Source organism: Salmo trutta, chromosome 26 (assembly GCF_901001165.1).
Source record: "Salmo trutta chromosome 26, fSalTru1.1, whole genome shotgun sequence".
Lineage (NCBI taxonomy): Eukaryota > Metazoa > Chordata > Actinopteri > Salmoniformes > Salmonidae > Salmo > Salmo trutta.
Window position 1 is genome coordinate 4487537 of NC_042982.1, and position 12916 is coordinate 4500452.

The 12916-nt window shown below is 43.6% G+C and overlaps 1 protein-coding gene across 1 annotated transcript in view; it reads right to left on the minus strand.

The window, feature by feature from the left end:
- LOC115162776 (zonadhesin) overlaps positions 1 to 12916 on the minus strand; it is a 53128-nt gene that overhangs the window by 17195 nt on the left and 23017 nt on the right. The window contains exons 20-36 of the mRNA XM_029714204.1: positions 12213 to 12404; positions 11730 to 11879; positions 11449 to 11552; positions 11064 to 11260; positions 10504 to 10724; positions 10130 to 10276; positions 9358 to 9522; positions 8750 to 8901; positions 7417 to 7585; positions 6927 to 7035; positions 5805 to 5941; positions 5460 to 5585; positions 4975 to 5154; positions 4103 to 4327; positions 3758 to 3884; positions 3424 to 3623; positions 2701 to 2913 (exon numbers count right to left, since the gene is read on the minus strand). Coding sequence (XP_029570064.1) covers positions 2701 to 2913; positions 3424 to 3623; positions 3758 to 3884; positions 4103 to 4327; positions 4975 to 5154; positions 5460 to 5585; positions 5805 to 5941; positions 6927 to 7035; positions 7417 to 7585; positions 8750 to 8901; positions 9358 to 9522; positions 10130 to 10276; positions 10504 to 10724; positions 11064 to 11260; positions 11449 to 11552; positions 11730 to 11879; positions 12213 to 12404 — 2814 coding nt within the window. The remainder of the gene's footprint in view (positions 1 to 2700; positions 2914 to 3423; positions 3624 to 3757; positions 3885 to 4102; positions 4328 to 4974; positions 5155 to 5459; positions 5586 to 5804; positions 5942 to 6926; positions 7036 to 7416; positions 7586 to 8749; positions 8902 to 9357; positions 9523 to 10129; positions 10277 to 10503; positions 10725 to 11063; positions 11261 to 11448; positions 11553 to 11729; positions 11880 to 12212; positions 12405 to 12916) is intronic.

A 12916-nucleotide genomic window follows, 5' to 3' on the forward strand; every position in this document is an offset into this window, starting at 1 on the left:
CAGAGAAGAATGGGAGAAAGTCCCTAAATAAAGGTGTGCCAAGCTTGTAGTGTCATACCCAAGAAGATTTAATGCTGTAATCGCTGCCAAAGGTGCTTCACCAAAGTACTGAGTAAAGGGTCTGAATACTTATGTAAATGTGATACTTCCAATTTCTTTTTTTTATATACATTTTAAAAACATTCTAAAAACATGTTTTTGCTTTGTCATTATGGGGTATTGTGTGTAGACTGGTGAGAGGAAAAAACTATTTAATCCATTTAGGAATAAGGCTGTAACAAAATGTGGAAACAGTCAAGGGGTCTGAATACACAGCCACTGTATGCCATACAGCCAACATTCAAATCACTTTTATGTAAACAATTAGCAACTAAACTTCAATTTATGCTTCCATATACAAATGTTGGCTGTATGGCATATAATGAAATAATGTGAATTGCAAACCTCCCCACATCCATGAATAAAACCATCAAATGTTTGCCTGAAACCAATTGTTGGCTATGAGACATACAGTACCATTCAAAAGTTTGGACACACCTACTCATTCAAGGGTTTTTCTTTATTTTGACTATTTTCTACATTGTAAAATAATAGTAAAGACATCAAAACTATGAAATAACACATATGGAATCATGTAGTAAACAAAAAGTTTCAAACAATCAAAATATATTTTATATTTGAGATTCTTCAAAGTAGCCACCCTTTGCCTTGATGACAGCTTTACACACTTTTGGCATTCTCTCAACCAGCTTCATGAGGTAGTCACCTGGAATGCATTTCAACTAAAAGGTGTGCCTTGTTAAAAGTACATTTATGGAATTTCTTTCCTTCTTAATGCATTTGAGCCAATCAGGCGTGTTGTGACAAGCTGGGATGGTATACAGAAGATAGCCCTATTTGGTAAAAGACGAAGTCCATATTATGGCAAGAACAGCTCAAATAAGCAAAGATAAATGACAGATCATCATTACTTTAAGACATGAATGTCAGTCAATTCATAACATTTCAAGAACTTTGAAAGTTTTGTCAGGTGCAGTTGCAAAAACAATAAAGCGCTATGATGAAACTGGCCCTCATGAGGACCGCCAAAGGAAAGGAAGACCCAGAGTTCATTAGAGTTACCAGCCTCAGAAATTGCAGCCCAAATAAATGCTTTAGAGTTCAAGTAACAGACACATCTCAACATCAACTGTTCAGAGGAGACTGCGTGAATCGGGCCTTCATGGTTGAATTGCTGCAAAGAAACCACTATTAAAGGACATCAATAGGAAGAGACTTGCTTGGGCCAAGAAACACGAGCAATGGATGTTAGACTGGTGGAAATCTATCCTTTGGTCTGATGAATCCAAATTTGAGATTTATGGTTCCAACCGCCATGTCTCTGTGAGACGCAGAGTAGATGAACAGATGATCTCCGCATGTGTGGTTCTCACAGTGAAGCATGGAGGAGGAGGTGTGATGGTGTGGGGGTGATTTGCTGGTGACACACTGTCAAGGATTTATTTAGAATACAAGGCACACTTAACCAGCATGGCTACCACAGCATTCTGCAGCGATACGCCATCCCATCTGGTTTGCACTTAGTGGGACTATCATTTGTTTTGCAACAGGACAATGACCCAACACACCTCCAGACTGTGTAAGGGCTATTTGACCAAGAAGGAGAGCGATGGAGTGCAGCGTCAGATGACCTGGCTTCCATAATCAACCAATTGAGATGGTTTGGGATGAGTAGAACCGCAGAGTGAAGAAAAAGCAGCCAACAAGTGCTCAGCATGTGTGGGAACTCCTTCAAGACTGTTGGAAAAGTATTCCAGGTGAAGCTGGTTGAGAGAATGCCAAGAGTGTGCAAAGCTACTTTGAAGAATCTCAAATATAACATATATTTAGATTTTTTAAAACACTTTTTTGGTTACTACATGGTTCCATATGTGTTATTTCATATTATTCTACATTGTAGAAAATAGTAAAAATAAAGAAAAACACTTGAATGAGCAGATGTGTCCAAACTTTGACTGGCACTGTATATACAGTAAGAAACCATTTATTATGTCATCAAACTACACAAATCCTCAGTTTCAGGCAAACGTTATATGCTTTCCCTTTGCGATTCACAATATAATATTTTACAGCCCACATTCATATATATGTAAGTACATATGTATATATGGAACTTTAGTTGATTACATTATTCTGTATGTAAAAAATATGGAAATAGGGAAAACATTTTGAGGTACTATGCCCTTATTAGTCCCACATTGAGACAGCTTACTAAGAATCTGTTTCCTGTTTAAGTTGCTCTTTAATAACTATAAATATGCCTTTATTACAGCTAATAATTAGGTTATTACGGATTGGCCAGTATTACATGACTTCTAATGTTTGAATAACAAATCACTTAATTAAGGCCTAATATATTGCTAATAAGACATAATAAAGGCCTTATAAGCTACTTATATACATACTTATAAACTACAAATGAGTGGTTCACATGTGTACCTTAAAATAAAGTGGTACCATTATTATTATAAAACATCAAGGTAATGTGACATGATAGTCCAAAACACATGGCCCTAATTATGTTACATGAAAATGCACACGTACACACAAACACACAAAGGGACAGGAATTGTTCCTGGTCTGGTCATGTGATCAGGAAAAACTCCCGGGCCTTAGTGTAGTACACCTGTTTGATCAGACCTTGGGGTGCAGTAGAGGAACTTCCGCAGGGGAAACAGGCTCTCTGGGCAGCCAGATGGTTGAAGGTATCAGTTGGACATGGGTAGCAGTCCTCCACATGTTCAGCGTTGGAGAGATTACCAAAAGAACCAGGGGGGCAAGGGACAGGACTGGATGAGCCCAGCGGACACACATAGCCCAGAGGACAGGGGTTGCTGTGGTAGTGCTCTGTCCCTGATGGACAGAAAATATCGGACAGCTTTACGGTTAGGAAACATTTGAAATCAAGAAAGATGAAAGTGGGATGGATGGATGGATGGATGAAGAAAGAAGAATGGACAGATAACTAAATGTTGGAAAAATTAAGGCTGAAGAATGGATAGGTGTGTGGATGGAAGGAAGGAAGACGATGGTATGAAGGATGGAGGATGGTTAGTTGGATTAATTTCAGCAGGCAAGAAGGTATTAGTCTCGTACGAACCACCCTCATCTCACAAGCAAGCTTACATTCTGTTTCGCTACATGGTAGCTGGGGATGGTTCGTGCGAGGCTAAGAATGTATAGATGGATAGATAAAACTTTGACAGATGCGTGGATCAGTGAACATTGGAAGGATGAACGAATGGAGGTTGGAAGAATGAACGAATGGATAAAAGACGGTTCGAAAGTTGGATAGATTGTGGAAAGGATAGCTAAATCTTGATAAAGCAATCACACTAAACCAAAGTAGCACAAACAGGTCACCTGGAGGGCAGTGGTACCCTGGTGGGCAGGTGAGGCACTGAGGGTGGGGGGACAGCCGAGGTCGGTAGGTCCCTGCCTCACAGAGCCCACAGCTGCTGTCCTGGGAGGCTCTGGGGCCACTGGTGTTGAGGGGCTCAGAGCCCCCCTCACAGGACAGCATGGCAGAGCTGTTTGCAGGACAGTAGTAGGGAAAAGTGCAACTGTGGAATGACCAATGATCAGATTTTCAATGTTATCTTCAAAGTAAATCATGGCATAAATGTTAAGGACCATAATGAATGTGCCTAGTAACTGGAGTAAGTATTACATCATGTTTTGAGTTAGGCCTACTCACACTTGGTTTGGTGTGTTGTAGGTGTGAGATCCCTCTGGACAGAGGTAGCCTTCAGGACAGATTTCAGGCTCTGCAGTCTGGGGCCCACAGTAGGAGCCAGCCTTACACAGCCTCTCTGAGACCGCACCTAACCAACATACATGCGTGCACACACACAACTACTAGATCAGGAAAAACTCAGAGCCCTCATACTTATTAGGGCCTGGGGTTTTCCTTTGTCCGGATGTTTGGTCAGAAAAAAAAAAAACTTAACTAGGGCCTGGAGTTTTTCCAAGTCAAGTCACACGTGGTCAGGAAAAACTCCTGGCCCTAAGACATTCCATTCCTTCATAAATCATCACCTACCAGGGGGACACTGGAACGAGGCTCTGCAGGAGATTCCAGCAACGTTTGGCTGCCCTGTGGACATGGGGTCTGGGCAGTAGGTACCCCCTGCACACGGCTCACACTGACTGCCAACTGCCGCCCCTGGGAGAGGCCTCATGGTACCCGCAGGGCATAGGATAGGTAGGCCAGTGCCACTGCACCAGTAGCCCGGGGGACAGGGGTAGCCAGAGTAATCTGTAAGACCTGAAAAAACAACCCAGGGAGAGCGAACCCTGTAAAAGTCTGCTGGTGATTTGAGCCTAATGATTACATTACAGCTTTATTCAAATGTAAATCAATGGGGTTGGAAGATAATTGTAGTTCTAATAGTATGCGGTTTGTCAAGGAAAGTAAATGGATTACTTTAGTTATGTGTAAATCCACAGGGTAGTCATTTGTGTTGCCTCAGGAAAATGTGTTTTAAATTCCCCTGATTATAGCTCATTACCCGCCTAAGCTCTCCTAATTCAAGACTTAAAGGAATGTTGTCTTTCCCAAAGGAACTTTAGAATCAATGAAAAAAAGAATGTATTATTGTGTCGAGGTTGGAGCAGGGCAGCAACACTATGGCGCCCTTTGAGCAGTTTAGGGTTTCAGTGGCTTGCTCAAGGGCAAAATGGTAGGAGATGGCATGTAGGACCAGATTTTATCACCTGTCAGACATTTTCCCTGACACATTTTTTCCCTGACAGAAATGTTTTCCTTGTCAGACATTTTCTCCCTGTCCAACCGGCAACCCTCGGTTGCTAGTCCACTTTTCTAACATCTAGGCTTCCTGTCACCCCAATGCTACAGTAATGGCACAGTAATAGTATGGTAAGATATTGACGTCTAAGGTGTTTCAGTCTGACCTGTAGAGTTACAGTAGAATCCAGGGGGACAGGGGTGGCAGTCCCCCTTGCTGGCTGCCCCGGGGGTGGATCTGTAGGTAAATAACGGACATTCCCTGGGTTCAGTCCCTCCCTCGTAGTCACTACCAACCACCCCATCACAGTAGTGACCAGCAGGACACAGGTGCAGGACAGGGTCACCTGTAGAAGAGTTCAATGGAATTCTAAAAATGTCTGGTTCATGGATAAAATACTAAGGGTGCCTCGCAGACATGGGTTCAAATACTATTTGAAATTATTTAAAATTATTTAACTGTGCTAGATTGAGCTGCCTGTTGCAATGGAACCAATATGAATGTCCCAAAAGTAGTTGAAAGATCTCAAATATTATTTTAACCTAGGTCTGGTGTCTCATAGTACATGTCTTTGAACTCCAATGTTTTGATTAAAATGGGAAGAAAGAATAAGCATCATAAGGCATCATTATTTTTAGGCGTTATAATTACCTTTTTTGCACCAGTGCTGTGGTGGACAAGGCAGACAATCATGGATATTGGCTGCTCCAGGTAATACTCTGATAGTGTTATCAGGGCAGACTTCAGGCTTCTCTGAACCTTCCGGGCAGTAGAATCCTGAGACAACAAAGACTCCCAATCATTACACATTCAAATCCATACTCAGACCTGTATGACCAAGTACTGTAACTAACATCAAACACAGGAACTCCAAAATCTTAAGCCAAAATCTCTCATATCTAATAAACGGCCAATAAATGACCCCCTTGTAGTCTTGGACTTTGAAATAAAACACTGTATGTTATCCTGTTTTTGAACAACTCATAAGTGACCCACCTGCTGGACAGGGGCCGGCACACTGCATCCCCCATTCACACTGGCTCCAGTTGGAGTGAGGCCCCTGTGGCGTGAACTCAGAGCTGCCAGACATACACAGATACCCTGCTGCGCAATGGCCCTTGATCTTACCAGCCCTACAGTTAGAATAGTTACAGTACATTATTAATGATCAGGGCCCGTATCCACAAAACATCTCAGAGTAGGAATTCTGATCTAGGATCTGTCCATATAATCGTATTAATTTTGATCTAAAATGCAAAACTGATCCTAGATCAGCACTCCTACTCTGAGACGCTTTGTGGATACAGGCACAGAGGATCTTACCTATGACTTTGAATGAAGTGAATTTAAAAAACATATTTTTTAAATTTAACTAGGCAAGTCAGTTAAGAACCAATTCTTATTAACAATGACAGCCTACACCAGCCAAACCCGGACGACGCTGGGCCAATTGTTCGCCACCCTATGGGACTCCCAATCACAGCCGGTTGTGATACAGCCTCGATTCGAATCAGGGTGTCCGTAGTGCCGCCTCTAGCACTGAGACGCAGTGCCTTAGACCGCTGCGTCACTCGGGAGCCCAATTGCATCCCTTTGGGGAAAATTTGCTTTGCGTCTGCCGTCAAACATGCAGTTCATTACTTGTACATGAAGGTCCGCTTTCCCAGACACAGTCAAATACTTATAGGCTGAAAGGCCCAGCTGTTCTAGTGTTATGCCTAGCTATGAGAATGTCCATTGAGAACGCTTTTTAGTCCAGGACTAGGCTCAATCTGTGTCTGGGAAACTTGTCCGAAATGTATCACAACACATAAAAAGGACACATGGGGTTACATACATTAGGCTACAGTCAACATATACAGTTCTGTGGTATGAGCTTACAGAAGAGGATGGGGGAGTGGGGGGGACAGAAGTGCAATATAACTGCATTGCAATGGCTACATTCATACAGTACACAAAATAAGCAATTTCAAATATGTTAATAATTGGACCTCTCTTGAACCATAATCACCGAATCACACATGCTTGAGGTCCTTTCTTATTTGGTACGTAGCTGAGCGTTTAGTGAGTAACTGTAGTGTGAGGTGTTAATGAGAAGAAAGTGTTCTGTTACCGTACCTGCAGAACCTCCCTGGGAGGCAGGGCAGACACTCCCGTTCTTCCTGTAACCCCCCCAGGTCAGAAGGGGTGAACGTACCGTTGGGGCACGGCTGGGGAACCATGGTGGCTGGTAAAGACAAAGGTAAAAACAGTATGATAAGGTTGCATTTTTGCAGCTGATGTTGATGTTTTTGTTCTTTGTAGGCCTACACACCTAGATCAATTCCTAGTATCGCTTGATGCATGGTAATCACGTTTTCGTATTTGGATTCTGGTAGATATGGGCCAGGTGAGTCTATATTAACTTAATTTCGGTGTGTATAACTAATGCTTAGAGTCTCTCCTGATCCTGTAACCTGACCAGGAAAAACTGAACCCTTGTAATAATGAACCCTTGCCAAAGTCAATTAAGATCCTTGGGTTCATATCTAGGTCCCAGAGTGTTTCCTGGCATGGTCATATAGTCAGGAAAAACACCTGGCCCAACATTTAACCAATGTATGTGTACCTGCAGGGCAGAAAGAGTGAGGGGGGCAGGGCCAGGGCTCTCCAACAATGGCCTCCTCACAGTAGAAGCCTGGGCGGCAGGGGATGCAGGAGTCAGAGCCTGGGTTGGGCTGGTACTCTCCTGTAGGACAGGGCAGGGCCAGGGGAGAGCCCTCTGGACAGTAGTGACCCTGGGTAGGGAGACATTTCAGTAGTCTCAGAGCCAGTCTCTTGGCCCTAACCCTTTAGTGTTTGCAAATCTGAAGGGTCTGGAAAGGTATAGTCTCGCGTAGTCATACCTTCAAATCACGTTGTTGTCATGCTGCTCCTCTTGCGAATTATTGAAATTGAAAGTCACCACAAAAACGGCATAATTCAACATATACTGAGTGTATAAAACATTAGGGACACCTGCTCTTTCCATGACATAGACTGACCAGGTGGATTGTGAATGTGTGCCATTCAGAGGGTGAATGGGCAAGACAAAAGATTTAAGTTCCTTTGAACGGGGTACGGTAGTAGGTGCCAGGCACACCGGCTTGAGTGTGTCAAGAACTGCAATGCTGCTGGGTTTTTCGCGCTCATCGGTTTCTTGTGTGTGTCAAGAATGGTCCACCACCCGAAGGACATCCAGCCAACTTGACACAACTGTGGAAAGCATTGGAGTCAACATTGGCTAGCATCCCTGTGGAGTGCTTTATAAACCTTGTAGAGTCCATGCCCTGACGAATTAGGGGGAAGTCCCTAATGTTTTGTACACTCAGTGTATTTTGACTGGGTTTTAATCAGCGAATCATCATATTGTTCCTTACAGATTTATAAACATTGAAAGGTTAGGCCAAATGGAGAATTAGGGAGCAATTTGGGACTCTCTCTGCTGGGTGTTGTACATGGATGAGCTGAGTTTGTCGAAGTGATGTGGTGCAGAGGATGTGGTTGAGTGGTAGAGCAATCGACCCCAGAGACTGGGGTTTGATCCCTGCGCGCATCACTCTTACTGTCTCCTCCTCCATCCATCTACCCCTGTTTCTAGAACTGTCCAAAAAAAGTTACAAATTATAATAATAATAATAGAGATTTGATCCCTTTGAAAAGTAATAAATAAGTACTCGATTACCATTACTGTTCATTACTACAGGACCTCAGAGATACGAACACGTCGGGAATGGTGGTCATTCAGAACACTGCAATGTCAAAAATCACATCAAACCACAATAGAAAATCTTTAATACACGTCCCGGTTTGATATTGACCATTCCTTTGACCAGTCAGTCCGTACATTTTGGAGGTTGAAATCTTTGAGGTTCTACTGTTGTCCAGTCGGACAGGAGTGAGACAAGCAGGACAGGGCTCACCTTAGGGCAGAGGAAAGCATAGGGGGTGGTGGAGGAGAAGTCAAACGGGCAGTAGAAGCCAGCAGCACATAGGCCACTGGGGGAGGCCAGGCCCTCAATGGAACAGTAGTGTCCAGGGGGACAAGGGGAGCAGCTGTCTATGGATAACCCACCTGTTGGATAACAGTAACAAAACACATTCACACTCTTACATTAGTTTAGCATTATTCAGATCACATCTTTGAATCAAGGCAATGTGCCACCATGAGCACTGTTGACTCAGTAAAGCGCAACATGCCGATATCAGTTACAAAAAAATGTGTATCTGATTTGTAAGGGCACTTTGTAGTTTACACTAAACCAATATGCGGTTATCAGGAGTCGACTGTACAAAATACCAAAAAAACAGCACTAAGTAAGGCCAGGATTCAAATCAACGCAAATGAACAACCTGCACACCGTGATAGACCTTTAAAGGCAATTCCAAGATGTTCTCTGAGATTGTGTCACCATGGATGTCAGCTCAAGCATAAGTCACATTTAGAAGTCAATTGCAATACACAGGTCATTAATCTGTGTTGGCTTGAATCCCAAAAGAATCCTCATCACGTTGATGTATCTCTAAGTACCGGTGTGGTTTCGGATGCTGCCTGCAGGACACGGCAGTGGGGAGAGGGTCCCAGAAAGGCAATAGTGGCCCACAGGACAGGGTCCGTTCCTGGGAAAGATGGCTGAGCTCTGGGGAGCTGGACTAGGTGCTCCACGCTGGCAGAAGTAGCCCTGCTGGCACTGGCCTGGTAACAACAACCAAACACAGAATCACACCTGCCTGTTTGCTTTTATACTCTATCCAATCTGCTTCTCCTGCTTGGTTCCTTGCATAACATCTAGTCAATGGTCATCAGTGCAAGAAATTCATATTTAATATAAAACAAGGCAACAGTAAACATGTAATGTAGTCATGTAGTGACCCCAATTATTCAACAACAAAAAAACATTACCAACATTATTATTTGTCAACTGTATCTGTATGGAATTACAGTGCCAAAAGGTTCACCTTTTGTGAATGGACAGTTGAACTCTGCGCAGTATATACACGCTTACAAAAAAGGGTTCCAAAATTGTTCTTCAGCTGTCCCCATAGAGAACCCTTTTTGGTTCCAGGTAGAATCCTTTTTGGTTACAGCCAGAACCCTTTTGGGTTCCATGTAGGACACTACGTGGAAAGAGTTCTACCTGGAACCAAAAGGATTCTACCTGGAAAAAAAATAGTTATTCAAAGGGTTCTCCTATGGAGAAAGCCCGAAGAACCCTTTTAGGTTCTAGACTGCATCTTTTTTTCTAAGAGTGTAGTACTGTTACTACAGATCTATTCTTTGCTTTTCTATTCTCTGACTAGACCTTGTGGTAGTGAGGAGCCGGGCACGCTGCAGTAGAGCCCAGAGGGGCAGGGCCTGCATGCAGAGGGGGAGGGGGCTCCTGTCTGTTCACTGATGGTCCCAACAGGACAGGGCAGGGGTAACACACACCCGGCAGGGCAGAAATGACCTGGGTGGGAAAAGGAGAGAAGCGGAAAATGCCTGCTGTGAATAAGTGCATTCACTTACAGCATACTAGTGAATAACTGGCAATGAAGCGTGTTGTATATGATTTTAATTCTATTATAATGTATTTAAATACATTACTTCACATTAAGACGCAATTTCTACATTTCACTTGAGAAGTAATAGTTATATTGCATTCTTTAATATTATGATTCGATTTTTTATAATCACCAGCAGGGCAGAGAGAGGGCTCGTGGGTGGCAGTGGAAGGACACATGGTGCCATTAGGGCAGGTGAGGCAGTGGGCGGCACCAGGGGCAGGACTGTAGGTGCCAGGCTCACAGGGTACCTCTGAAGCTGTGCCAACAGGACAGCGATGCCCTGTGGGGCACAGGTAACCATGGAGACCATCAGAGGGGTGGGCACTGGAGCTACCCCCTAGACACACATACCTAGATAAGGAGAGAAAGAGTCAACCACAAAATGTATAGTGTAGATATATACAATAGATGGGCAGGAAAAGCTTATCTCAATCTGTAACTCTTGATTGGCTGATTTGAGTCTGTTTTGTTAATTTCTCTACCAGCAATGAGCACAAGAGGAACATACATTCAGTGAGTATAACAACTGCATTTTCTGAGTCATTTCCTTTCCGCTGTTTCCAGGTCAGTTGAGATAGAGAGATAAACTGCCAGATTAGCTACATAAATTGTATCCGTTTAAGTTTCATCTTGCTCAGGCATTAGCTGAGGGCTCCTCATTAGGAGACGAGCAGCATGCGTTTCTATTACCCAGCGCTACACGGGGCGGCGTCCGCGGTCAGCGCAGGCCTGTCACAGAAGTGCCCAGGGGGGCAAGGCTGGCACTCCTCTACGCCCCTCAGTCCCAGGGAGCTGGAGAGAGAGCCCGGTGGGCACGGAAGAGGGTAGCCAGTGCCAGCTGGACAGTAGTGGCCACGGGGGCACTGATTATTACTGGTATAATTCTGCTGGAAAACAACACAACGAAGAAACATGAATTCCTTGTATACCGTTTGATTTTGATCAACTCCCCATCACAGTGTGGTAAAATGTCCCTTGTAGGGTACTTGGGTATGGCACGCACAGAAAGAGTAAACATATCAAAAGATGACCACTGTTGTTTGTGCCTCCTCATTCAATATTACTACAAAGGTACCTCGTATTCAGTAGCATTGGGTGTGATGGCACCTGGGGGACAGTGGTATCCTGCCTGGCAAGGCCCCGTCGTCTGGGAGAGCCCAGGGAGGGCACAGAACATCCCTGTGGACATACGAGTGTACGTCTCAAATGACACCCTATTCCCCCATATAGCGCACTACGTTGGTTCTGGTCAAAAGAAGTGCACTAGATAGGGAAAAGATGATGACATTTGAAACGCGAAAACCGGAACGTTAAAACCCTAGTCGGTGGTAATGTATATATCTGTGTAAGCCTCACCTGCAGGGCATGGTAGACAGTGGTCCAGGCTGGAGGCTCCAGGCTTGCTCTGCACTGTGCCAGGGGGACAGGGGAACTTCACACCCACGGCCAACCCAGGAGGACAGTAGTGACCAAGAGGACAGACCACTGGGTAGACCACCCCTTCTCCTGCTCCACACATGACATGAGAAACATTACACAGAATCCTGCTAATGTATGAAGTGGAAGGGTTGGATAATTCTACCACAGAGTTGGGGTCAATTTTAACCAAAATTCTATGTCCAACAAGATATAGGAATTCAACTGGAATTACATGACCCCAAACCTGGTGGAAATACCACAATTTATAGGAATGATGGAATATATTTATTATCCAAATAATTTCACTGACATGAAATAAATCATCAGATATAATTAAATGTTAAACTAATGACTGATCTTAAGGTTTTAAAATGACACTGATAATCCTGTCTGAAGTTGAAATCCAACCATCTCACCCACCCTGACAGTAGTAGCCATCAGGACATGTTGTACAGTTGTTCTGGTGACTGTTGCCTGTCACTGAGCTGTGTGTCCCTGCAGGACAGGCCAGGGGGGTCCTAGTTCCTCCTGGACAGAAGTAACCTGCTGGACAGAGGGCCTCCACAGGACTACTGGAGCCCCAGTCACAGAAGAACCCAGGGGAACAAGGACCTACAAGGGTTTCCCACCATTAACATGAGGTCGAACATTGTTTAAGCAATACAGACATGACTCGTTTTTTTATTTGGTAAAATGATAATTGCGCAATGATAACCTATGAGTTACTTGTTTGATTCATTGGTATTCATTCAAACAAATGGACTTAATTTTAAATCGTAAAAAAATTAGAACCACCACTGCTCGCCAACTAATTTATATATACACTACCGTTCAAAAGTTTGGGGTCACTTAGAAATGTGACCCCAAACACATATTTTGTCCATTAAAATAACATCAAATTGATCAGAAATACAGTGTAGACATTGTTAATGTTGGAAATGACTATTGTAGCTGGAAACGGCAGATTTTTTATGGAATATCTACATAGAGAGGCCCATTATCAGCAACCATCACTCCTGTGTTCCAATGGCACGTTGTGTTAGCTAATCCAAATTTATAAAAGGCTAATTGATTCTTAGAAAATCATTTTTGTTAGCACAGCTGATAACTGTTGTTCTGATTAA